The 25,598-nt window shown below is 41.8% G+C and overlaps 1 protein-coding gene across 4 annotated transcripts in view; it reads right to left on the reverse strand.

Moving 5' to 3' along the window:
• mib2 (mindbomb E3 ubiquitin protein ligase 2) overlaps nt 1–25,598 on the reverse strand; it is a 75,252-nt gene that overhangs the window by 7,486 nt on the left and 42,168 nt on the right. For 3 of the 4 annotated variants that reach the window (XM_012966027.3, XM_012966025.3, NM_001123444.1), the window contains 6 exon segments: nt 24,005–24,109; nt 21,250–21,412; nt 19,791–19,924; nt 19,162–19,310; nt 11,558–11,714; nt 10,676–10,830 (listed from right to left, as the gene is read on the reverse strand). In XM_012966027.3, coding sequence (XP_012821481.1) covers nt 10,676–10,830; nt 11,558–11,714; nt 19,162–19,310; nt 19,791–19,924; nt 21,250–21,412; nt 24,005–24,109 — 863 coding nt within the window. 4 annotated transcript variants of the gene reach the window in all.

Raw genomic sequence — 25,598 nt, forward strand, 5'->3', positions numbered from 1 at the left:
ATGATATTGACCTGAATGCAATTAATGAAGTTTCAATTCAGTAGAAGCCGTCAGGATAATTCAACTAAGTCTGGAACCCATTCTAATGTGACTTTAGTGCCACAGATGTACGAGGTCAAACAGCTGTTGCTACTAGAATCTAAAATATGAATGATCAGGGATACAGCTGCTTAGGGCATTTGGTCCTGTGTGTCTGAGAAAAGCTGCTTACTAAGAGAGAAATTACAAAACAATGGGTTGGAACCCAAAAATGAGCCCCATGCCATGCTTATTATGGCGGTTCATAATACAATGCAAGTTCCTACTACAGTAAAAAAAAAAACATAAATCTTAATTACGGTCCCCTAAAAAAAAAAAAAAAAAAAATAAAACAAAAATGCTGCCCATAAATGTAGTGTTTTTATTGCCATTCCACAGACTCCCTGTAAAGAAAGCTTTCTGGTGTACTGAGGCACCCAGTGGCATTAACAGATACTGCAGTAACATGCAAGTAGCACTTAATGGTGTTTTATCACTGATTAACAAAACTGTTAATTAACAATTCTAATTACAACATCTGCAATACTGCTCTCATTTCACATTAAGAGTGAAGAAAACTCATTTCCTAAGCCATAAAAACAGCTCATATATAAAACCCTGCTCCATCTACTGTATATAATTAATTTTCATAACAATATACTTTTTAAGTAGTATGTGCCATTGGGTAATTCTAAATAGAAAATTGCTGTTTAAAAATTAAGAGCCGCCTCCTGGGATCACAGAATTCAACAGTGCACACAAACAAGCCAAGGCACACATACATGCTGGGCCCCATCAGCCAATAGTTACATAGTTACATAGGGTTGAAAAAAGACCAGTGTCCATCAAGTTCAACCCATCCAAGTAAACCCAGCACACTTAACCCACACCTACCAATCTATACACTCACATACATACACTATATATACAACCACTAGTACTAACTGTAGATATTAGTATCACAATAGCCTTGGATATTCTGATTGATCAAGAACTCATCCAGGCCCCTCTTAAAGGCATTAACAGAATCTGCCATTACCACATCACTAGGAAGGGCATTCCATAACCTCACTGCCCTCACCGTGAAAAACCACCTACGCTGCTTCAAATGGAAGCTCCTTTCCTCTAATCTAAAGGGGTGACCTCTGGTGCGCTGAATGTTTTTATGGGAAAAAAGAACATCCCCCAACTGCCTATAATCCCCTCTAATGTACTTGTACAGAGTAATCATGTCCCCTCGCAAGCGCCTCTTTTCCAGAGAAAACAACCCCAACCTCGACAGTCTCACCTCATAGTTTAAGTCTTCCATCCCCTTAACCAGTTTAGTTGCATGTCTCTGCACTTTCTCCAGCTCATTAATATCCTTCTTAAGGACTGGAGCCCAAAACTGCACTGCATACTCAATGTGAGGCCTTACCAGGGACCTATAAAGGGGCAAAATTATGTTCTCATCCCTTGAGTCAATGCCCTTTTTTATACAAGACAGCACTTTATTTGCTTTAGTAGCCACAGAATGACACTGCCTGGCATTAGACAACTTGTTATCAACAAAAACCCCTAGATCCTTCTCCATTAAGGAAACCCCCAACACACTACCATTCAGTAGATAGTTTGCGTTTATATTATTTCTACCAAAGTGCATAACTTTGCACTTATCAACATTGAACCTCATTTTCCAGTTTGCTGCCCAGTTATCTAATTTTGTCAAATCGCTCTGCAAAGCGGCAGCATCCTGCATGGAACTTATAGTTTTGCACAATTTTGTGTCATCAGCAAAAATAGAAACAGTACTGTCTATGCCCTCCTCCAGGTCATTAATAAACAAGTTAAAAAGCAAAGGCCCAAGGACTGACCCCTGCGGTACTCCACTAACCACACTGGTCCAATTAGAAAATGTTCCATTTACAACCACTCTTTGTACTCTATCCTTCAGCCAATTCTCTATCCAATTACAAATATTATGTTCTAGGCCAATATTCCTCAATTTGATCATTAACCTTCTGTGAGGTACTGTATCAAACGCTTTAGCAAAGTCCAAGTAGATGACATCAACTGCCATTCCAGCATCAAGGTTCCTGCTCACCTCCTCATAAAAGGCGACTAAATTAGTCTGGCAAGATCTGTTACGTATAAAACCATGCTGGCACAAACTAATAGTATTGTGAACTGCAATGTATTCAAGTACCCTATCCCTTATTACCCCTTCCAAAATTTTTCCTACTACTGATGTCAGACTAACAGGCCTATAGTTTTCAGGCTGAGAACGGGATCCCTTTTTAAATAACGGCACCACATTAGCAATCCGCCAGTCTCTTGGCACCCTGCCAGACCTCAATGAATCCTGAAAAATTAAGTGAAGAGGTTTGGCAATCACAGCGCTCAGCTCATTTAATACCCTGGGATGAATCCCATCCGGCCCTGGACCTTTGTTTACCTTTACATGTTCAAGTCTCTTTTGAATTTCCTCCCGAGTGACCCATGCATCAGTAGCTAAATTACTAGAACTGGGTATATTACAAGGGAAGCCTTCATTATCTGGCTCCTCAGATGTATAGACAGATGAAAAATAAGAGTTCAAAATTTCAGCTTTTTCCCCATTCTCATCAACCAACTTACCCCCCCGTGATAATAAAGTTCCCACCCCTTCTTGCTTCATTTTTTTACTATTCACATAATTAAAAATGAATGAACAGAGTTCTGCCTTTTGCTCCCACACTACTTCCTGTTACAGTTAGAGCTGCATTATAAATAAAGATATACATACAGTGGCTTGCAAAAGTATTTGGCCCCCTTGCACTTTTCCACATTTTGTCACATTACAGTCACAAACATGAATCAGTTTTACTGGAATTCCACGTGAAAGACCAATACAAAGTGGTGTACACGTGAGAAGTGGAACGAAAATCATACATGATTCCAAACATTTTTTACAAATAAATAACTGCAAAGTGGGGTGTGCGTAATTATTCAGCCCCCTGAGTCAATGCTTTGTAGAACCACCTTTTGCTGCAATTACAGCTGCCAGGCTTTTAGGGTATGTCTCAACCAGCTTTGCACATCTAGAGTCTGAAATCCTTGCCCATTCTTTGCAAAACAGCTCCAGCTCAGTCAGATTAGATGGACAGCGTTTGTGAACAGCAGTTTTCAGATCTTGCCACAGATTCTCGATTGGATTTAGATCTGGACTTTGACTGGGCCATTCTAACACATGGATATGTTTTGTTTTAAACCTTTCCATTGTTGCCCTGGCTTTATGTTTAGGGTCGTTGTCCTGCTGGAAGGTGAACCTCCGCCCCAGTCTCAAGTCTTTTGCAGACTCTAAGAGGTTTTCTTCCAAGATTGCCCTGTATTTGGCTCCATCCATCTTCCCATCAACTCTGACCAGCTTCCCTGTCCCTGCTGAAGAGAAGCCCCCCCAGAGCATGATGCTGCCACCACCATATTTGACAGTGGGGATGGTGTGTTCAGAGTGATGTGCAGTGTTAGTTTTCCGACACACATAGCGTTTTGCATTTTGGCCAAAAAGTTCCATTTTGGTCTCATCTGACCAGAGCACCTTCTTTCACATGTTTGCTGTGTCCCCCACATGGCTTGTGGCAAACTGCAAACGGGACTTCTTATGGTTTTCTGTTAACAATGGCTTTCTTCTTGCCACTCTTCCATAAAGGCCAACTTTGTGCAGTGCACGACTAATAGTTGTCCTATGGACAGATTCCCCCACCTGAGCTGTAGATCTCTGCAGCTCGTCCAGAGTCACCATGGGCCTCTTGGCTGCATTTCTGATCAGCGCTCTCCTTGTTCGGCCTGTGAGTTTAGGTGGACGGCCTTGTCTTGGTAGGTTTACAGTTGTGCACTACTCCTTCCATTTCTGAATGATCGCTTGAACAGTGCTCCGTGGGATGTTCAAGGCTTTGGAAACCTTTTTGTAGCCTAAGCCTGCTTTAAATTTCTCAATAACTTTATCCCTGACCTGTCTGGTGTGTTCTTTGGACTTCATGGTGTTGTTGCTCCCAATATTCTCTTAGACAACCTCTGAGGCCATCACAGAGCAGCTGTATTTGTACTGACATTAGATTACACACAGGTGCACTCTATTTAGTCATTAGCACTCATCAGGCAATGTCTATGGGCAACTGACTGCACTCAGGCCAAAGGGGGCTGAATAATTACGCACACCCCACTTTGCAGTTATTTATTTGTAAAAAATGTTTGGAAAAATGTTTGGAATCATGTATGATTTTCGTTCCACTTCTCACGTGTACACCACTTAGTTACATAGTTACATAGGGTTGAAAAAAGACCAGTGTCCATCAAGTTCAACCCATCCAAGTAAACCCAGCACACCTAACCCACACCTACCAATCTATACACTCACATACATAAACTATAAATACAACCACTAGTACTAACTGTAGATATTAGTATCACAATAGCCTTGGATATTCTGATTGTTCAAGAACTCATCAAGGCCCCTCTTTAAGGCATTAACAGAATCTGCCATTACCACATCACTAGGAAGGGCATTCCCCAACCTCAGTGCCCTCACTGTGAAAAACCACCTACGCTGCTTCAAATGGAAGCTCCGTTCCTCTAATCTAAAGGGGTGACCTCTGGTGCGTTGATTGTTTTTATGGGAAAAAAGAACATCCCCCATCTGCCTATAATCCCCTCTAATGTACTTGTACAGAGTAATCATGTCCCCTCGCAAGCGCCTCTTTTCCAGAGAAAACAACCTCAACCTCAACAGTCTCTCTCCAGCTCATTAATATCCTTCTTAAGGACTGGAGCCCAAAACTGCACTGCATACTCAAGGTGAGGCCTTACCAGGGACCTATAAAGGGGCAAAATTATGTTCTCATCCCTTGAGTCAATGCCCTTTTTTATACAAGACAGCACTTTATTTGCTTTAGTAGCCACAGAATGACACTGCCTGGAATTAGACAATTTGTTATCAACAAAAACCCCTAGATCCTTCTCCATTAAGGAAACCCCCAACACACTACCATTCAGTAGATAGTTCACGTTTATATTATTCCTACCAAAATGCATAACTTTGCACTTATCAACATTGAACCTCATTTTCCAGTTTGCTGCCCAGTTTTCCAATTTTGTCAAATCGCTCTGCAAAGCTGCAGCATCCTGCATGGAACTTATAGTTTTGCACAATTTTGTGTCATCAGCAAAAATAGAAACAGTACTGTCTATGCCCTCCTCCAGGTCATTAATAAACAAGTTAAAAAGCAAAGGACCAAGGACTGACCCCTGCGGTACTCCACTAACCACACTGGTCCAATTAGAAAATGTTCCATTTACCACCACTCTTTGTAATCTATCCTTCAGCCAGTTCTCTATCCAATTACAAATATTATGTTCTAGGCCAATATTCCTTAATTTGATCATTAACCTTCTGTGAGGTACTGTATCAAACGCTTTAGCAAAGTCCAAGTAGATGACATCAACTGCCATTCCAGCATCGAGGTTCCTACTCACCTCCTCATAAAAGGCGACTAAATTAGTCTGGCAAGATCTGTTACGCATAAAACCATGCTGGCACAAACTAATAGTATTGTGAACTGCAATGTATTCAAGTACCCTATCCCTTATTACCCCTTCCAAAATTTTTCCTACTACTGATGTCAGACTAACAGGCCTATAGTTTTCAGGCTGAGAACGGGATCCCTTTTTAAATAACGGCACCACATTAGCAATCCGCCAGTCTCTCGGCACCATGCCAGACCTTAATGAATCCTGAAAAATTAAGTGAAGAGGTTTGGCAATCACAGCGCTCAGCTCATTTAATACCCTGGGATGAATCCCATCCGGCCCTGGACCTTTGTTTACCTTTACATGTTCAAGTCTCTTTTAAATTTCCTCCCGAGTGACCCACGCATCAGTAGCTAAATTACTAGAACTGGGCATATTTAAAGGGAAGCCTTCATTAGCTGGCTCCTCAGATGTATAGACAGATGAAAAACAAGAGTTCAAAATTTCAGCTTTTTCCCCGTTCTCATCAACCAACTTACCCCCCCATGATAATAAGGTTCCCACCCCTTCTTGCTTCATTTTTTTACTATTCACATAATTAAAAAATAATTTTGGATTCTTTTTACTCCTAGCTGCAATATCCCTTTCCATTTCTATTTTAGCTTGCTTGATAGCTTTTTTGCATGCTTTATTTGCTTCCTTGTACCTGATGAAAGTTTCTGCTGTCCCAGCTAACTTGAATGCCCTAAAAGCACGTCTTTTCTTACCAACCTCAACACTAACACCTTTATTCAGCCATAAGGGTTTTGCTTTGCGATGCCTCTCCTTGCTTACAAGGGGGATATACTGTTGCGTATACCTGCAAAGCAATGTTTTAAAGATGTTCCATTTTCCTTCTGTGTCTAACCCCATGAAAAGCCTTTCCCAGTTGACACATTGCAGAGATGCCCTTATACTGGCAAAGTCTGCACGTCTAAAATTGAGCGTTTTAGTTACTCCCTTATAGAGCTGTCTCTGCAGCATTATCTCAAAGGAGACCATGTTTTGATCACTGTTCCCCAGATGCTCACCCACACAAATGTTAGAGATGAGTTAATTATTATTAGAAATCACCAGGTCCAAAATAGAGTCATTCCTAGTAGGTTATTGAACTGCCTGAAATAAAAAGTTGTCATTTAGCATATTTACAAACCTACTAGCTTTTTCTGACTTAGCCACCCCATTACTCCAGTCAATGTCCGGATAATTAAAGTCCCCCATAATAACAACTTGACCCAGTTTTGAAGCCTCCTCCATTTGCAACAATAGCTGGGCCTCATCCCCCTCATCTATACGGGGTGGTTTATAGCATACACCAATGACCATTTTCTTTGTGACCTTCAGCCCTACTGAAATTTCTACCCAAAGAGATTCGACGTTTTCATTGGTAATGTCTTTATTGCATGGCTTTAAATCTGACTTTACGTAAAGACAAACCCCTCCACCCTTTTTAATCTCTCTGTCCCTCCTAAAAAGTGTATAACCATTTAAATTCACAGCCCAGTCGCATTTATCATCCCACCAGGTCTCGGTGATACCTATTAAATCATAATTTTCAATACACTTTCAATACCACTTGTATTGGTCTTTCACGTGGAATTCCAATAAAGTACTGAATACTTTTGCAAGCCACTGTACATACATATTCCAGTTTGGTCAGATTCTTTAATGGCCCACTTAATATGATTATCATTAAAGAATCTGACCAATATATATATATTCCAGTTTGGTCAGATTCTTTAATGGGCCACTTAATATGATTATAAACTATCTATCTGTTGGTCAAGTATTCATTCTGGGGGTATAGTTTTCCTTTAAGACAGCTGCATGAAGAACAATGAAAGTAAACATTTGATTGGCTGCTGTGACCTACTACACTAGTCCAAACTTGCATATTGTTAGTAAATGAGCTACAGTAGCATTATCTGAAAAAGTCACCAATGCACCACATGACATGTACATTACATACATGTATGGAATCATACATGCTGAGAGCATTGCTGTTGGTTTAAAATGATTTGGACATTGAAGGTGAAAAAACCCTTTAAACATTAATCTGGTTCCTTTCGCTTGGCAGCCCCAGACGGTGCACCCAGTGTTTATAAGTGAAAAGCCACCTGTTGGAGCTGGGGATTGTACATAAATGTTACAGTGCTAGCGGCTCTGTGTTTTCATTAGAGGTGGTGACAGATCCACAAGAGGATGACTGAAGCCTGCTATAAGCCTGACTTGTCCATTTAGCTTGCACACATAAAGTACCAACATATAAAGTAGAAACATATGCTGCATTTTTCTGCCAAGAACATTACCTTATTTTTCCTACAAAAACATGTTGTCTTATGGTCCAAATTAAACAATTAACTTCCCCTTTATTGTGCTTAAAAACATATTGCATCCAGTGCATTAGCAAAGTATGCCACCCACCAAGTCTGGACTGGGATTCAATACAGGCCCTGGCATTTTTATAACACAGAGGCCCAAACAGCCCCCCACCAGCCAATAAAGAATGACTGTCTATGGCATCTTACAGCAGCCCATCTGGCACTAGCCAGAATTCTCTGATTGCCAGTCCGGACACGCCACCCACAATGGGCCTGCTTGCACAATACTGGAAAGACGGCCAAGTGAGCAGTGGAAGGCAATGGGCCCATAAAAATAATGGAAGGACTGCACAACTAAAGTATTCCTAATAACCAAATCCATCATAAATAGTGAACTGGCAGTGACGGTGCTCAGTGATGGGTAAAAAGTGTGAGAAATGAATATGAATGGAAATGATCCATAATTGTAGGAAACTTACCCTTACATTAACTATTACAACAGGATTTATTGCAACACAAAAAAAACCCAGAACTCCATTCCCATTTTAAGAAATGCAACTATAAAACAGCATAACAACAATTTGGCAAATAGAAAGTACAGGCCCAATGGTATTATGATCCTGACCCACTTGCAATTTTGTATTGTACTATTATGGAGATGGAGTTAGTAGATAATGGACTTGTTTCAGCAGCACTAGAAGATAATGGACCTGTGCAATCAGCAGCGCAAATAGTGGCTTTGCTTGTACAGTTCAGGTATGGGATCTGTTATCCGGAAACCCATTATCCAGAAAGCACCAAATAACAGGAAGGCCATCCCCACAAACTACATATTTATCAAATAATTAACACTTTTATAAACCATTTCCTTTTTCTCTGTAAAAATAAAACAGCGCTCTGTTTGTGATACCAGCTACAATATAATTAACCCTTACTGGAGGCAAAACAATCCAACTGGGTTTAATTAACAATTAAATACATTTTTAACAGAATTAAGGTATGGTCATCCAAATTATGAAAAGATAACGGATAATAGATCCTATACCTGTACCAGAAGATAATGTACCCAACTAGCTATTGCTCTCGAACAACCATAAAACAGGGCTCATTTACTATCAGGGAGAAAAATATTTCTTTGAATTCTAGTAAATAAGGCCCAAAGCATACAATAGGATTTTGGCAATAGGCACAGCATTACATCTGTAAGAGCAGCTAACGACTGGGCTCCTAAAACATTCTGTGGAAACTCTGATGAAGAATTAAGATTTTACAATGAAGCTATTTATATGTCTGTGAAAAGCAAAAAAGTCTGACCAGCTGTTCATGCGTCTGAGCTGTCTCCAATAGGGCACTGCTATTGCTGTACATTCATGTCATGCAGCAATCACTCAGCATTTGGACTAACTCCAGAGGATGGGCAGTGATAAGCTCTGCTCCAGGAAGAATGAATTGACTGAATCATAGTCTGGAGACACACACACACACTGTATCGATGTTGCTGCTCCCAGTCACAGATATTCTGTATTTACTCATGCGCTACGTTTTCACGGGAGAACCAAGAAGCTTTTTGAGGGATGCCGAACTAGTGGCTCCTAGACTACAGGGCTCCTTTATGTCCATATGCGCAGTGGCCAACTTGCACTTTTCCCTGCAGTCAGTTGCGAGAAAGGGTGTACATTAAAATGTGCTCCTTGCTCTTCTGTATAGCTGCACTCGAAGCTGCTCAGTCCTTTCTGCGTTCCCTTCCGAATCAGGCACTGTTGTGCCTACTGACACATAGGATAACTTGCCAATAGGCACTGAACACTGTAAGTGACACCAGGCAGACTTAGAAAATAAGTGGCGCAACTGCGCCCGATTTAACTTATAACTTTTAACAAGACCACCAGTTCAGTAGTACCAGGCTGGCTACGCCAATTAAGGAGAGGAAAAAAAATGACAGCTGACTAAATAAATTGCACCTTTCCCAATTATTCTATCTTAAAATAACATGGTACAATTTGAATGTTTTAAATAGCTTATATATTTCACAATGCCATCAAGTACATAAATACATAGTAACAAAGACTAAGTGGCACATGTCAAAAGACATGAAAGGTGATCCATGGCCTGTAGAGCTTACAATCTAACTGGTAACTTGACCTGCCAAAAAACCTTTTTTTTGTGAACTGTGTTACTGCTGGCCTTCTACCAGCTTGTAAGATGCACTGAGCACCCAGAACAGAGCCATTCATTCTATCTTAAGCTACACTTGGTATCACTCAATGGCATACAGAGACTTCCTGTAGTCAAACATAGTAGTACTCTATGCCTATGACAAACATACTGCTGTTTCGCTAATGCCAGGGCACCAATTTTTTTCCCTCTGTAAAATAAAGTGTCAAAATATGGCACTGGCATGCTCTGGACCTGGGGGTTTCTAGAATAGGGGTCTTTCTGTAATTTGGATATCCATACCACAAGTCTCTAAAAATCATTAAACATTAAATAACCCCAATTGTTTTGCCTCCAATATGAATTCATACAGCTCAGTTACCATCAAGTACAAGGTACTGTTTTATTATTACAGAGAAAAAAAGAAATCATTTTATAAATGAGCATTATTTGCTTAAAATGGACACTCTATGGGGGATAGCCTTCCTGTAATTTGAAGCTTTCTGGATAGCAGGTTTCCATAAAAGTGATCCAGTACCTGTATTGCCCTGGGCTTAATCATCGCTTATCCTGGCCTGCATACACACTCTCCTCTCCATGATAGTCACACTATACACAAGGCAATGCAGAGTTGGTTTCAGATGATGTCAGATACTTACAGGACATTTCCCTTGAGAGCTGAGTGATGCAGTAGATTAAACCCTTGATTGTTCTGCACAGTGAAATCTATATTGGGTACTTCAGTGAGGATCTCAATGATGCTTCTAAAGTCTGCGGTGATTGCATAATGCAGAGGTGTGTCCCCAAAGGAATCCTGCAAGCAGAGGCACCACTTAATTCATATTAGCCACACACTATTCACTATGTGATAATCATAAACAGATGGGGCAATAGCTTATGCCGACTGATCATTATTATTTTAACTGCTGCAAACTATGAAAATAATATTTTAACTGAACCCAGAGATTAGTCAGACTGTTTGTGTTAAGTCCCCAAAATCATGTGAGGCCCTTGTAACCCAGATGGGCTCCTCCTTCCACTGCATTAGGATCTCTAGGTGCAGGACCTCCTAATTTTGGGAACACCACAAATCTGTCATATGGAATTGCTAGAGGAAATTGTTTCCTTCCTTGGCTAAATATTAGGTTCAATGACATAATCCAAAATGTACGCATATATATGTATTCTGCTCACTTTTTTAAATAAGGCCTTTTAATACATAAGTAACTTGATTGATAACTATTTCTTGCAGTGTGTGAATCATTGCACGCTTATTAGCCTGAGCTGTGATCCATAGACCAGACTCTAAGTACAGAATGACATTTCTACATATACAATAAATTCCTCTCACCATCTACAGCTCATATATGGCGCAGAGCACTGTAACTAATTTTGTACATATGGAGACAAAGTATTCTGCAGAAATTAAGTATTATCTAATTCATTTATTTTTATTTTCAACTTAAAATCATGGTGAACTGTAGGATCTGTGTTTTCTAACTGCTTTACCAGCTGTAATGTTAATATTCAGTATTCCTTACCTGCATGTTGATGGCACAATTTGGGTTGCAGAGGACTTGGACTACTTCTGTGAACCCTTTGTTAACTGCAATGTAGAGCGCTGTACACTTGGCATTGTTTAGAAGTTCTGCATTGGCTCCTTTAGATAGCAAAACTCTAACCACACCAGCCTGGTTTCTAGAGAAAGGGAGAAACAATGTTAGGCACATGCTAACTCCTGATAAACACAGATTATTTTCATAAAGTTTTACTGCAGCACATGAAATATGCCCATAAGCAAATGTAGTACATTTACTGTAATCCTTTCTAATGCTTCTACTGAGACTAGCTATCCATGGGCTGGTGTGCAGGATATTTAACTTATAATTCCATGGGATGATTGGGCAGAGTGCAATATGGCAACAAGTTGGTGCCCCAGTGATAATTACATCACAAGATGGAAACAAGGGTTAATGCAGGCTGGTACATTTGACTGATGAAATTGACTGATGTACAAACACAAAAGCCAAAAAATAATTGGTGGGCTTGATTTAACTCTTAGCCCAGGATTACCCAACCTGTTGCTCACAAGCCATTGGTTGGGGACCACTGTCCTAACCAAATCTAATGTTGAATGGCCAAAATATCACCTTTACCAAATATGAACAAGGACCACCAGGCACACCTGTTGAGTAAGTGTCAAAAAGTGTACTTTCCCCCTCCTTCTTTCTCAGGTTAAAAACAGCCAGTGTATTATTTACATGAGGTACTGTGGCTGTAGTATTTTTTGATGCTGCTGACCAACTGGAGCACTCTCTTACACAGATTGTAAACTGCATTTCCCTTATAGGGAAGCAGTCCTACATGTCACTAACCACCATCGGAAAGATAGGCTCAAGCTGCAGCCATAGAGAGGAAAACTGATTACAATAGGCATTCGCCAGCCCCATGTAAAAAAGTGTGAAAATCTATGATCCAGAACGCCTGGAAGGTTTTCCAGATAAGGGATGTTTTCACACAAAAAAAAAGCATCAAGCATTTTTTACTGTCTTATACAGAAAAACAGGACCCTATGGGAATGGCATTCCTATATTCCTTTTACTGTTATTAACCATTACTGTCATGGGAAAAAGGGATTTTTTACTTACCGTAAAATCCTTTTCTCTCTAGTCCTATGGGGGACACAGGAACCATGGGGTTAAATCCCCTCCCATCAGGAGGCAGGACACTTAAACAGAGTTGAATTCTCCTCCTCCTCCCCTATATAATGCCCTTCTCCCACCAGGCACTCAGTTATGTAACAAGAACCGAGCAAACTAACATAACCATAATAAACTTTGGCTGAGAAGAACGAGAACCTCCCCCTTGTTTTCTGGGAGGGAGGTCCTGTGTCCCCCATAGGACTAGAGAGAAAAGGATTTTACGGTAAGTAAAAAATCCCTTTTTCTCATACGTCCTGGGGGACACAGGAACCATGGGGACATACCAAAGAGTCCCCCTAACTGTGAGGGAGAAAACAGATAACTAAGGTAAGATAGGTCAATAACCCTTTTATAAGATACTACAGCTTGTAGTACCTTACGTCCAAATGCCGCCTGAGCGGAGGCAAATGTATCAAATCTATAGAACTTCGTAAAAGTATGTGCAGAGGACCAGGTTGCCGCCTTGCACAGCTGTTTAGCAGACGCCATGTTCCTGCAAGCCCATGAAGCACTGACTGCTCTTGTAGAGTGGGCTGTGATTCGAAATGGAGGAGATTTGTTCAGGGAAATATATGCCTGACGTACTGTCTCCTTAATCCAATCGTGGCCTTAGACGCCGGTAGCCCTTTTCTGCTGCCAGACGGGATGACAAAAAGATATTTTGACTTGCGAAAATGTGCTGTGCGGTCTACACATGTATGCAGAGCTCTTACTACATCCAGATTGTGTAGCTTGGTCTCCTTATCATTCTTAGGAGAGCTACAGAATGAGGGAATCACTATTTCCTCGTTCAGATGAAAGGATGATACTACCTTCGGTAAGAAGGAGGGTACCGTTCTCAAAACTGCCTTTTCTTCATGAAAGATTAGGTATGGAGATTCACATGACAATGCACTCAGTTCCGAAATTCTGAGAGCGGAGGAAATCCCCATCAAGAACACCACCTTCCAAGTAAGCCATCGTAATTCCACGATAGATAATGGTTCAAAGGGGGGATTAATCAGAGCCGAGAGGACCACATTAAGATCCCAAGGTGGAACTGGTGATTTCACTGGTGGTACGATGTGAGCTACCCCTTGAAGAAATGTCCTTAAGTCTTCCTGAAGAGTAAGTCGCGATTGTAGTAGCACAGAAAGAGCAGATACTTGGACTTAAGAGTCCCCAGACTTAGTCCTTTCTGCAGACCGTCCTGCAAAAACTGAAGAACTATAGGAATCTTCGCCTTTGGTAAAAAATGTCCCTATCTACACACCATTCCATGAACAGTTTCCAAATCCTATGGTATGCTTTGGAAGATACCTTCTTTCTGGCTTCTAGCATGGTCTGTGCCACTTCAGACGAAAAACCCTTCCTGGTCCAGATTAGTTTTTCAATTTCCACGCCATCAAATTGAACATTTCTGGATTGGGGTGTAGTATGGGACCCTGAGGCAGAAGATCTGGTCGTTGTGGTAATCTTATGGGAGATTCTACTGATAGATTCATTAGAGGTGTGAACCACGACCTCCTTGGCCAGTGTGGTGCTATTACAATGAATGTACCCCTTTCTTGTCTTATTCTCTTTAGAATGCGAGGTAACATCGCTATTGGTGGGAACACATATGCTAGAGAGAACACCCATTTCGCTGTCATCGCATCCGCGTCCTCTGCTAGCGGATCCCTTGCCTTTGCTATGAATCTGTCTAACTTGCGGTTGTGGCGAGACGCCATGAGGTCCAGGTCTGGTTGACCCCAGTTTGTCGTGATGTAGTCGAAGACCTCTGTGTTCAGTTCCCATTCTGCTGGATCCACATAGTGCCGACTTAGATAATCCGCTTCCCAGTTTACCACTCCTGGAATGTGAACTGCTGAGATCTGGGTTACCCTTGTCTCCGCCCATCAAAATATCTTGCTTATCTCGCTTGCTGCTGCAACGCTCTTTGTCCCTCCTTGTCGGTTCAGATATGCTACCGCCGTAGCATTGTCCGACTGGATTCTTACGTCTTGGTTCACTAGTTGCTCCTCCCAGTGAACAACCGCTCTGAAAATTGCCCTGATTTCCAGTATATTTATCGGGAGTGTCCTTTCCGATTCGGACCATAGTCCCTGGGCAATCTGAGTCTTGAAAGTCGCTCCCCAGCCCGATAAACTGGCGTCCGTCGTTATCACCTGCCACATTGGTTCCTTCAGCGACCGTCCCTGGGAAAGGTGTGCTGGTATTGTCCACCACTCCAGTGAACTTCTTGTCATGGCATTGAGGTCTATCTTGTGGGACAAGCACTTGTGCCTCTTCCACTCTGATATTATGCATTGTTGAAGTGACCTGGTATGAAACTGTGCGAATCGAACAGCCTCTGTTGACGAGACCATCACGCCCAGCACCTTCATGCAGTGGCGAATCGATGGTCTTTGAGTTGTCTTTAGTTCTTGAGCCAGTGATATGAGTTTCTGTACCTTCTCTTCTGGGAGAAGTACCTTCCCCTGATGGGTATCGAATATAAACCCCAGAAAGGGCATTCTCTGAGACGGGATCAGGAATGATTTTTGTCTGTTGATCGTCCATCCAAACTCTTGCAGGGTCTGTATGGTTTGTACTAGGTCCCTCTCCACTTGATGGATCGATCGGGCCTTTATCAAGAGATCGTCCAAATATGGAGTGATACACACTCCTTGGACTCGGAGGTGGGCTGCCATTGTGGACATGATCTTTGTGAAAATTCGGGGAGCTGATGAGAGCCCGAAGGGTAAGGCAGTAAACTGAAAGTGCTGACCCTGGAAGGCAAATCGAAGATATGTTTGATGAGGAGGGAATATGGGAACATGAAGGTACGCGCCCTTCATGTCCAGAGATGTCAAGAATTCCCCTGGTTCCATCACTCGGATCACTGAGCGCACCGACTCCATCTTGAATCTCTGATAAACAATCCATTTGTTTAGATGTTTGAGGTCGAGAACTGGACAGAATGTTCCTTTCTTTTTCGGAACTATGAACAGATTTGAATAAAAACCTGTGAATTGTTGAGATGGTGCGACTGGTATAATCACGTTGGATTGGAGTAGTTCCTCTACGATTGACAGAAAAGCAGCTTGTTTTATGGGTTCCTTTGGGACCCTGGACATGAAGAAACGTGCTGGGGGAAGACGCCGAAGCTCGAGTTTGTACCCTGACGAGATGGTTTTGATCACCCAGGGGTCTGTTATGTTTCTTGCCCAAATTACCGTAAAGTGTTGGAGCTTTCCCCCTACTGGCAGATCTGTTCGTGATCTGGTCGGCCAGTCATGCAGATGACTGTTTATCATTGGGAGTCTTGTTTGAGGACTTTCTAGGTTGCCATGTGGGCTTGCCTTTTGGGCTGTATCTTCCCTTGTGAGGAAATTGTCTGGTTGGTGACGAACTCTTGGAGCTGCGAAATCCTTGACCTCGAAAAAACCTCCTCTTTCCCGTCAAGGTATTGTGTTTGGCTTTCGTTTGCGGCAGTAGGGTACTTTTACCCCCGGTAGCTTGAGAAATAATTTTCTCCAGTTCTTCACCGAATAAGCGCGAACCCTTAAAGGGTAGAGAAGTGACTTTTTTGAACTCAAGTCCGCCGACCAGAGACGCAACCACAGTGCGCGGCGCGCTGCCACTGACAGCGCCGAAGAGCGTGCTATTGTTTTGAGGACATCCAAAGAAGCATCGCTTAGATAAGAGCTTGCTTCCTGGATGTGTAAGACTAAGGCTTCTATATCCTCCACAGGTATTTCCTCTCGAATGCCTGTTAGGATAAGTTCAGACCAAGCCTCCAGTGCTCTACCTACCCACGCCATAGCTATGGTAGGGCGGAGTGCTGCACCTGATGCTATATAAATGGCCTTAAGAAAACCCTCTAGTTTTTTATCAGTCGCATCCTTGTACCGGAAAAGCGATGGAATGGTCAGCCGACCTGCGAAATAGGCCATTGCTTTTTTTGGTGGTTGAAGTGGTTTCTTCAACCTTCAGAATTTCCATTACTGCTGTGTTCAGGTCATCAACCTTTGTTGAATGATCTGTCGTGACTGAGGAATCCTCGCCTTCAGATGCTGAGGGTGAGAGTTCCCCTTCACTGAGGGGTTCTTCCTCAGAATCTGAGGGTGAGCCTGGTATGGTGTGTGAATCACTAGTTGCGGCTGCTTTGCGCTTGAGCTGTCTTTTGAGGGTGACCAGGGATGAAAGCTTCTCTAGTACCTTGTCTAGAGATGATGCCAAAAGTGGTATCCCCTGTAGTGCTGACAGTGATTGGGATAAGGATATTGCCCATGCTGGCGCGGCAGGGTTACCCGTGTCCACAGATGCAGAGGGACCTGAGGAGTGTTCAGGCATATTTCCCCTTATGTTTGGTGTTACCGGCAAGGCCAGGTTATGTGCAGGAGCAGAGGCCTCTGCTGAGTTGGCCGTGCTACAGGATGCACAGACTGGATCCTTCTGCCCAGACTTAAATTTTGTCTTGCAATTAGAACACGCAAAGAACATTACCCTAGTGTTCTGCTTCTACCCCCTGAGGAATATTGAGTCACTCTTCCCCTTAGCCATTTTTATTTTATCCTTCTCGATCCCTCCTAAAAACCCTAATACCTGGTGTGAGTAGGAGCGGATAGTAGGGGAAGAGGAGAGTCAGCCAGTACTTCTGTGTGCTGGTATAGTTGGAGAGGAACAAGCGCTGCGTCCGTCTCCGTCTGTGTCCTTGGCGCTAATGAGCAGGGTGAAGCGTGGTCTCGGGCTTGGTGCGTATGCAGCGCAACGCTAACCCGGAAGTACCTTACCGGAAGTTCCTCCTGTTCGGCGCGAAGGTGTGATGCGCACACAGCTGTGGCGCGAATCTCTGTAAGGCGCGCGCGTCGTGCTCTGTACATTTGCGGCCGCCCCACTCACCGTAGCCACTTCTCTTGTCCCTGCCCCATAAGTAGGGGGTTGGGGAGAGGAGTGTGGTGAGCGGAGCGTGTGCTACTGTGTGGTGCTGGGGCAGCGTCGCATCCCTCATACTACTGGCGGTATTAACTGCCGTAGTGGGGTGTAACGGGGAGAGGTCAGAGGGAACCTCACACTCATCCCCCTGGGTACTGGTGACCCGTTCTCACTGGCAGTGTCCAGAGAGGATCCCTCGTTGTGGGTGAACCCAATAATTCAGTGGATACTGATCCGGGTCTTACCCCTGGGTCCCCGGACTGCCATTTTCCTTTGTTGGGCCTACCTAGAGGCCTTGTCGATACCTCCTGACTTTGCGAGGACACAAAAAAAACTGAGTGCCTGGTGGGAGAGGGGCATTATATAGGGGAGGAGGAGGAGAATTCAACTCTGTTTAAGTGTCCTGCCTCCTGATGGGAGGGGATTTAACCCCATGGTTCCTGTGTCCCCCAGGACGCATGAGAAAACATGTTTTTTTCAAAACACATCAGTTAATAAAGTTTCTCCAGGAGAATCTTGCATTGAAACAGATTTTTTTGTATATTCAATTTTGAAATTTCACATGGGGCTAGCCATGTGCCACAGCCATGTGACTTGTGCTCTGATACACTTTACTGCTGCACTGCAAGTTGGAGCGATATTACTCCCCTACCAGCAGCCAATCAGCAGAACAATGGGAAGGGAGCAAGATAGAGGTCCCAGTAGATATCAGAATAGCACTCAATAGTAAGAAATTCAGGTCCGGCTTGGGACTCCTCCAGTAACATGGGAGTAGGAGAAACAATAGATAATCTGAAAGCAGTTCTAATGTGTAGCGCTGGCTCCTTCTGAAAGCTCAGACTCAGGCACAAAGCACTGAGATGGCTGCCTACACACCAATATTACAACTAAAAAAAATACATTTGTTGGTTCAAGAATAACATTTGGTAGAGTAAATTATTTGCTATGTTGTTGTTGTTACAGTGTAATTTAGAAATAAAAAATACTCCATAAAAATCAAGACAGAATCCCTTTAAGTTTCTGGATAACAGACTCCCATTTCTGTATAGCAAATGTGAGTATAGATGTCAGTAATAGATGGCAGGAATGTTCCATTGGCTAGTCACAATAGTGGAATAAACTAAAAAAGACTACTGATTACAAGGGAAGATAAAAATATATATTGTTAACAACTATGTGAATGGAAATGGCATGTTGTTATTATATGGGTATACAGGCAGGAAGTATGGAAATGAATAATTCTGCCAGAAGTATTCAGCATGGATATTAAAGAGAATGGATAGATGCTGGGAAGAGTATAGGGAAATATTGCACTCTGGTAGCTTATGAACTTAGCTATCTTTAGGTGTTATGGTGGATGTGTATATAAAACAAAATTGTCTCAAGATGGTACTGGGAGACATAAATACTAGCAGAACAAGGCTCTCAGAGAATAGGAGATCCTGCATGCTCTCAATACGGGGACGACATTTTCAAAACAATCTTGGGCATAATACTGGGGGATATGTATATCGGCAGACTTAGCTTTTCCTTAAACCTCTTACCCATAAGCAGCATAATGCAAAGCAGTGTCCCCCTCGTCATCCCTGAGGTCAATGTTTGCATTGGCTTGAAGCAAAACCTTCACCACCTCCATATAGCCTAAATGGGAGGCAACCTGCAAAGCCGTCCTGCCCTGATTCTTAATATCCACCTACCATGGAAAAAAGAAACAGTCATACAATATAGGTAAAGTGATGGTATAATTGGCTTTCGACGTGTATGTGTGCCTTTTCTCTGATATCCTACAGCTCAAATCATTACATATATACTGAGCTCTGCTGTTTGTCACAGGAGGTTCTTTTTCAAGTGACGTGAAGATCATCATCATCAATAGGCATCATAGGATAATACTGACTTTAACTGCAACATTTTCATTTTAACACAACGGCCTGTGTAATGTAATGCAGCCTGAGTTCTGGTTAGTAAAATTCTAGGAATAGAAACCCTGCTGGGTGCTAGCCAGGAAAAACCAACTAAGCTCAGCTACAGATATGCAAGCCCGCAGAATACATTATTTAAGGAAAGTGTGCTGGCTACGCACTCTTACTCACTTATTTTGTTCCACAATGAAAGTTACCAAATATATATTTAAAGGTCTGATAGTATTTGATGTGACCGTTATAGTAGGTACCTTGTCGGGGTATTTCTGGAGCATCTCCCTGACTTTGGCTGTATTGCCCTGGGCTGCTTCAATAACCAAGGAAGTAGGACTTTCACAATCAGTCTTCTGAGAAAGCAACTTTTCTAATATGGAAACCAGGGTGTCTGCCAAAGGAAATAACAGGCAATTATTCATTGTCTCATTTGAACAGTAACACGGCTATCTGCTTTTATACTCAAGGTCACCATCAAGAATCACAGGTCCCCATATTACTAAGTTAGCAGGGCCCTCCCCCCAAGGGGGCCCCAATTATTAACCCAGTGGTCACCTAGGCCCTTGGACAGATAGCCCTACCAACCAGTAAAATTTCGTTTCCAATAGAAAGAAATGACCCTCAGATGCATTGCCATGTCCCTGACCCACCAATCCACACTCATTATACTAAAATCCCACCCATGATCCACCCATATCACACCACAAAATTCAAACAAACCCCACCTACTCTTATGCAAGCCCTACTTTTTGCCACCTAGAAATCAAGTTTTAACATTTCTTTGGACACCCTCTGCCACAGGGCCCCTTACTGCAACAGCCCCTGTATCTGGTTGATGGCAGCCCTGCCACAGCAAGTAGAAACAAGAAAAGTAGCTTTTACTCCAGCCAGACTGACTGCCAACTGGGGTATATCTTAACAGAGTGATATAAAAACTTATTAGGCTCAATACCAGCCACTTTTTATGGCATAAAAAATAACTTATATATGTGTCTGTTAGCTAACCTGATATTTAAGGAATTGGGAGGGAAATGATGTAATGTTCTGCTCTTTATGCTAGAAAGAAAGCTTTTATTGGGAAGCTTGGCAAAACATATCAGTCTAGATTTCACGTCACTAAAATCGTAGGCAGACAAATATATCAGTGAGGATGATAAGCTGTGACAGTTGCAAGTTTTAGGGCCCTGGCACATGGGGAGATTAGTCGCCTGCGACAAAACTCCCTGTTCGCGGGCGACTAATCTCCCCGCGGCGGCGCGATTTCGCGCAAATCGCCGAAAAAGCCTTGTGAGTCTTTTTCGGCGATTTCCCGAAATCACGCCGCTGCGTGTGCCATCCCACCAGCGACTTACATTGTCGCCCGTGGGATGGCAGGTGAAGGCAACTCGGGGAGATTAGTCGCCCGCGAACAGGGAGATTTGTCGCGGGCGACTAATCTCCCCGTGTGCCAGAGCCCTTAGGAGTGTTAAATCATGGCTACAGTGCCAACAAACAATGGCACATCTGCAGGGTAATAAATATGTCTATATCTCTACTGCAGTACATAATTCAATCCTTCCATCCAAGATAATTAAATGATATGTTCATATATATTGGCAATACCACGTCTTCTAAGTTCATATTCAGACAAGTTTTTTTAGTGTGAATTAAGAAAAAAAAGCCTTAGAAAGATCATGGTATATTGTAGGTATATGTACAGCACTTTCCAATACTCACTTTTAGACTCCTTGGCATTTTCAGTGGTCATGAGGTTAGCATCCTCTTCCCGTTGGTATGACGTGAGGCACGCAGGGTTGAATGTCCAGGACTGGCCTCCAACAGAAACTCGCATGTCTCCATCCCCAAAAACTTTGATCACCTTGCCAATTTGACCCAGCGCCTGTTTAAACAAAACTGAGATATGTAATAAACCGGTCTGCTTCATGCCTTGATAGAAGTACATCAGACAGCAAAGAAATTCCTGGGTACCCAAAATATTGGAAATTTGGTTATTGGTATTCATGAATGTGTTATTTAACCCTTCATAACCACAGGGAAAAAAAGATCTTGTCGGCTAACATACAAGATGAACATTCTCCCTTATGCTAGTGCTGCATTAGCAACAGCAATTAAAAGCATTTCCTTTGGTGAAATGGAAAGGAAGTGTGTATGTGACTGCACAAACTGAATGTTCTCCTCTTCCCAAAAGCAGAGCAGTATCATTATTCCCTACTCTTATAATAGTAAATAACACACACACTGGCTAGGACACAGAGTTAGTGACATGACGCACACATGCAAGGAAAATACATAATATGTTAATACACTCCAACGCTCTAGGTCAGGCCTATAAAAACACAGGAGAGTTACAGGAGAGTTTTAGAACTGACAAAGTTGGAATTGCAGTTAAGATCAGAGAAAAAGCAGATAGAACAAGTTCATGGCTCCTCTTCAGTGGTCAGAAGTGTGAATAGCAAAATGAAAAGTTCCTGTCAAGGAAGTCACATTTTTGTTATGGAAAGTAGATATCCTGCCCTCATAAAAGTTATTAAGAAACCAATACTATTTTACTTACACTAATTAGAGCACTTTTGCAATTTACATTCACAGCAAAAGCTTAAGTTACTGATACACAAAGCATCTCCTTATGCTCCTCTGTTCACATTGACCATTAGAAACATCAGAAGTTGCTTCCTGCACCAGCAGCTTGAGTTATTGCCACTCAAAATCATGTCAAGTAACCACTGCCATGACATTTTCAGACTCATAAACATGAGACATACAGTCTGCTTAAATGGTCCCTCCATTCTACCTGCACTGACAGTATTTAAATTATTACATTAATGAAATGCAACTAATGTGCTGATGGCAAATAAATGGTCTGGCCAAGATTAATTGAGTATATGCAATGTAATAATAGAGTTGGAGAGATCTTGTCTAATACTGGTTTTATGTATGGACAAACAATCCCTGTTTTGTTTAAAGGGGAGGGCATTTCTTAGTAGCTTAATGCACAGAATGTCTTAATGTCCTATATATATTGATAAAGGGTGAGTGCAGAGGATCTCTTGTTGTTGTCTATATGTATTTTGTGGTCACAACCTAATTGCACCCCCGCCTAATGGTTTAGAATTTAGTGGTTGAGCACAACTTTCCCCCTTTTTTGCTATAGTTAATACTGGGTTTTACCCATTAGACATATTATGGACACAATCAGGGCAGGTTTCTGACTGATTGAGACATAATCTCAATAAAGGAGAACTAAAGTCTAAAGACGTAAGCTAGAAATGTTGCCCAAGGCAACCACAGCCCTGTAGCTGGGAAGATCTGTGCCCCCATTAGGTCCCCATCTACTTTTCTGCTGATGCTCACTGCATCTTCACTGATCTTCTCACTCCACATGCTCTGTGCTGCTGTCAGTTACTGGGCTTAGGAAACCAACACACAATATACTGCATATACAGAATATAAATGTCATAATATAAGGTTAATTGGCAATTAACACAGATAATACAGATACACACAGAAACCAGTGTTAACTGGTTATTCAGCCCTGTAGCATCAGCTTATATTACAGGCCAATCTAATTTTCTGCTTGAAACTTTGTGACAACCCCTAAGCTCGGCTTCTCAACAGTTGGTCAGAGCCTACTGAGCATGTGAGTGTCACAGACACTTTCCAAGATGGGGAACCCCTGTGACAAGTATGAAGTACTGAATAATTGCTGCTGTTGTGATGCTGAAACTTTAGGCTGGTGCGGTAAGTTCAGTTTATAAAATATGGCATTATTAGTCATATTCATTTTTAGGGTTTAGTTCTCTTTTAACAATTAGCAAATACCCTTCAAATATAAAAGCACTGATTGGTTGCAATGGGTGGCGTTACACATCTCATTTAAATAGGAGTCTAATATTATAACTACTTTTTATGTTAGTTTGTCACACTATTTTGCTGAAATTTAATTACATTACTACATTACATCTTTTTACTCTGTAAACAAAACTCTCCCTCTCATCTACATTAATGCACAGGATTCATTCAAGTAATATTAAGACAAACTGGCTAACCATGTACAATGTTTTATCTTTACTGTATGCTGTCGTACTATGGCATTTGAAATATGTAGCCATTCATAACTGAAAACAAAGGTGAGGCAAATGCTGTATGTAGAAAAGTTATTAGAATAGATGCATTGGCTTAAGTTATATCTGTGCTGTGGTATATCTAGAGTCTTTCTAGTTGATCCAAACTCACAGTAGAATGATGGTGAGCTATGGACTTCAAGCAGGAAAAATCTGCTTGAAGTGAGCAATATGTCTTATGGTAATAATAATGGTTTCTAAATAATTTTCACTTGGAAATGGATATTTAAATATTTGTTTTACCAAGTACAATGAAGAGACAAATGGAACAATATATGTTGGTGTTAGAAGACCCAGCTCTATAATAGCATGGCTTTATGTATAAGGGCTAATTGCTTCCTGTCACTCACAGAAACCATATCATCTGTCCACTCCCCATGACCAACTTGGAGCTTCTTGACTGCATCCATGTTATCCATCACACGCACAACATCACCAACCCAAAAGCTGTTTTGCTAAAAAGGAAAAAAAAATAATAAGCATTTCCTAATATATGCAGAAAGCAAAGGGGAAGCAACAAATAAAATATAAAGGCATGTAAGATTTGGCAAAGAGTACAGTCATTCAGTAACACTGGGCCAGTGTGTTCTCTTATAGCGGCATCCCATAAAGCAAACTCAAAGAGAAAAGCCCTGTGAATGATGCTGATGCCATCAATCTATAAAACTGGTAACTAGAACTCTACTCAAAGAGTCACAAGAATTTTTGTAACAAATATTACTTTAATGGGGTAGAAAATGCTGATTGGCATCTATTCTAATAATGATGGTTTATAAAATGACTTGTCAAATGATCCAATAAAGAAGCATTCATGACCTTTTATTTCCTAGTCCCTTTTCCTACAGAATAGACAGCATCTCAGTCCAGCCAGATTCACATTACTTGTCTAAGACATTCAGCTCCAATTAGCTCCACAATGTATAAGGCTGATGCCACAGAGGCATATTCTCGGCAAGCCGAAAAATGCTTGCCGAGAATACACCCCGCTACTGTAAATTTAGCCTACCTTGTGCCTGCACCCGAATGAATAAAATACGCTCGGGTGCAGGCACATGTAGCCGATATCCGCCAAAAAACGCGAGACTTCATATTTTCAGCGGATTTCGGCTACATGTGTCTGTACCTGAGCGTATTGGTTAACTGGAAGCCCTTGTTCTTCTAACAAACAAATACACAAACCCAGGGCTTCAATGTTGATCCTTTATTTGGATAAGGTAGGCAGACTTCAGCTGTGTAAAGACTTCAACTGTGTCGAGTCGGTAGCACCCTCCAATGGGCCTGCCTGACAAATATCTAGCCAAAAACCAGCCAGATGTTGACCATACAGGTTTAAAAATCCCATTGGGGTTATGTAATAATAGGCACTACGTTTTCCCAGGAGCAGTAACCCATAGCAACCAAGATGTTTGCTTTCAAACAGCTAAATGCTACCTGCTCATTGGTTGCTATCTGAGAATAAAAACCAACTTCAGGCTCTATGAGTGAAATCAAAAGCTTATTATATTGTTCGCATGACATTACTTCATTAAAGAGAAATGCATAAACCCAAAGAAACAAATGCTATTATATTCAAGGCTACGTACATTACAACATCAATTGGCCCCTTGTGGGAATGAGCCCAGGTACTCTGAAATGCAAAGGGTTAATAATGTCACCAGGCTTTAAACAAACTGCTAATTATACCGTTTAACATGCATTCCCTTATATAAGCTGTGAGAAATGAAGGTGTAATCAACCATGACAGCACAAACAGACCAATTAAAAAGATGTGGTGCAGATCTTATTCTTCTGACACTGTAACCAAATCCGTACAAAAGCTCTCCTTTGCCAGTTTCTCAGATTATAGTTACTAGGATTTCTCTTATTTTGACATATTTAATTTTTTTGCTGAACTATAAATCCCACTGCCTTCAGTAAAGCTAATAGGAGTCATGTTGCGGCAGG

Source organism: Xenopus tropicalis, chromosome 7, assembly GCF_000004195.4.
Source record: "Xenopus tropicalis strain Nigerian chromosome 7, UCB_Xtro_10.0, whole genome shotgun sequence".
Classification (NCBI taxonomy): domain Eukaryota; kingdom Metazoa; phylum Chordata; class Amphibia; order Anura; family Pipidae; genus Xenopus; species Xenopus tropicalis.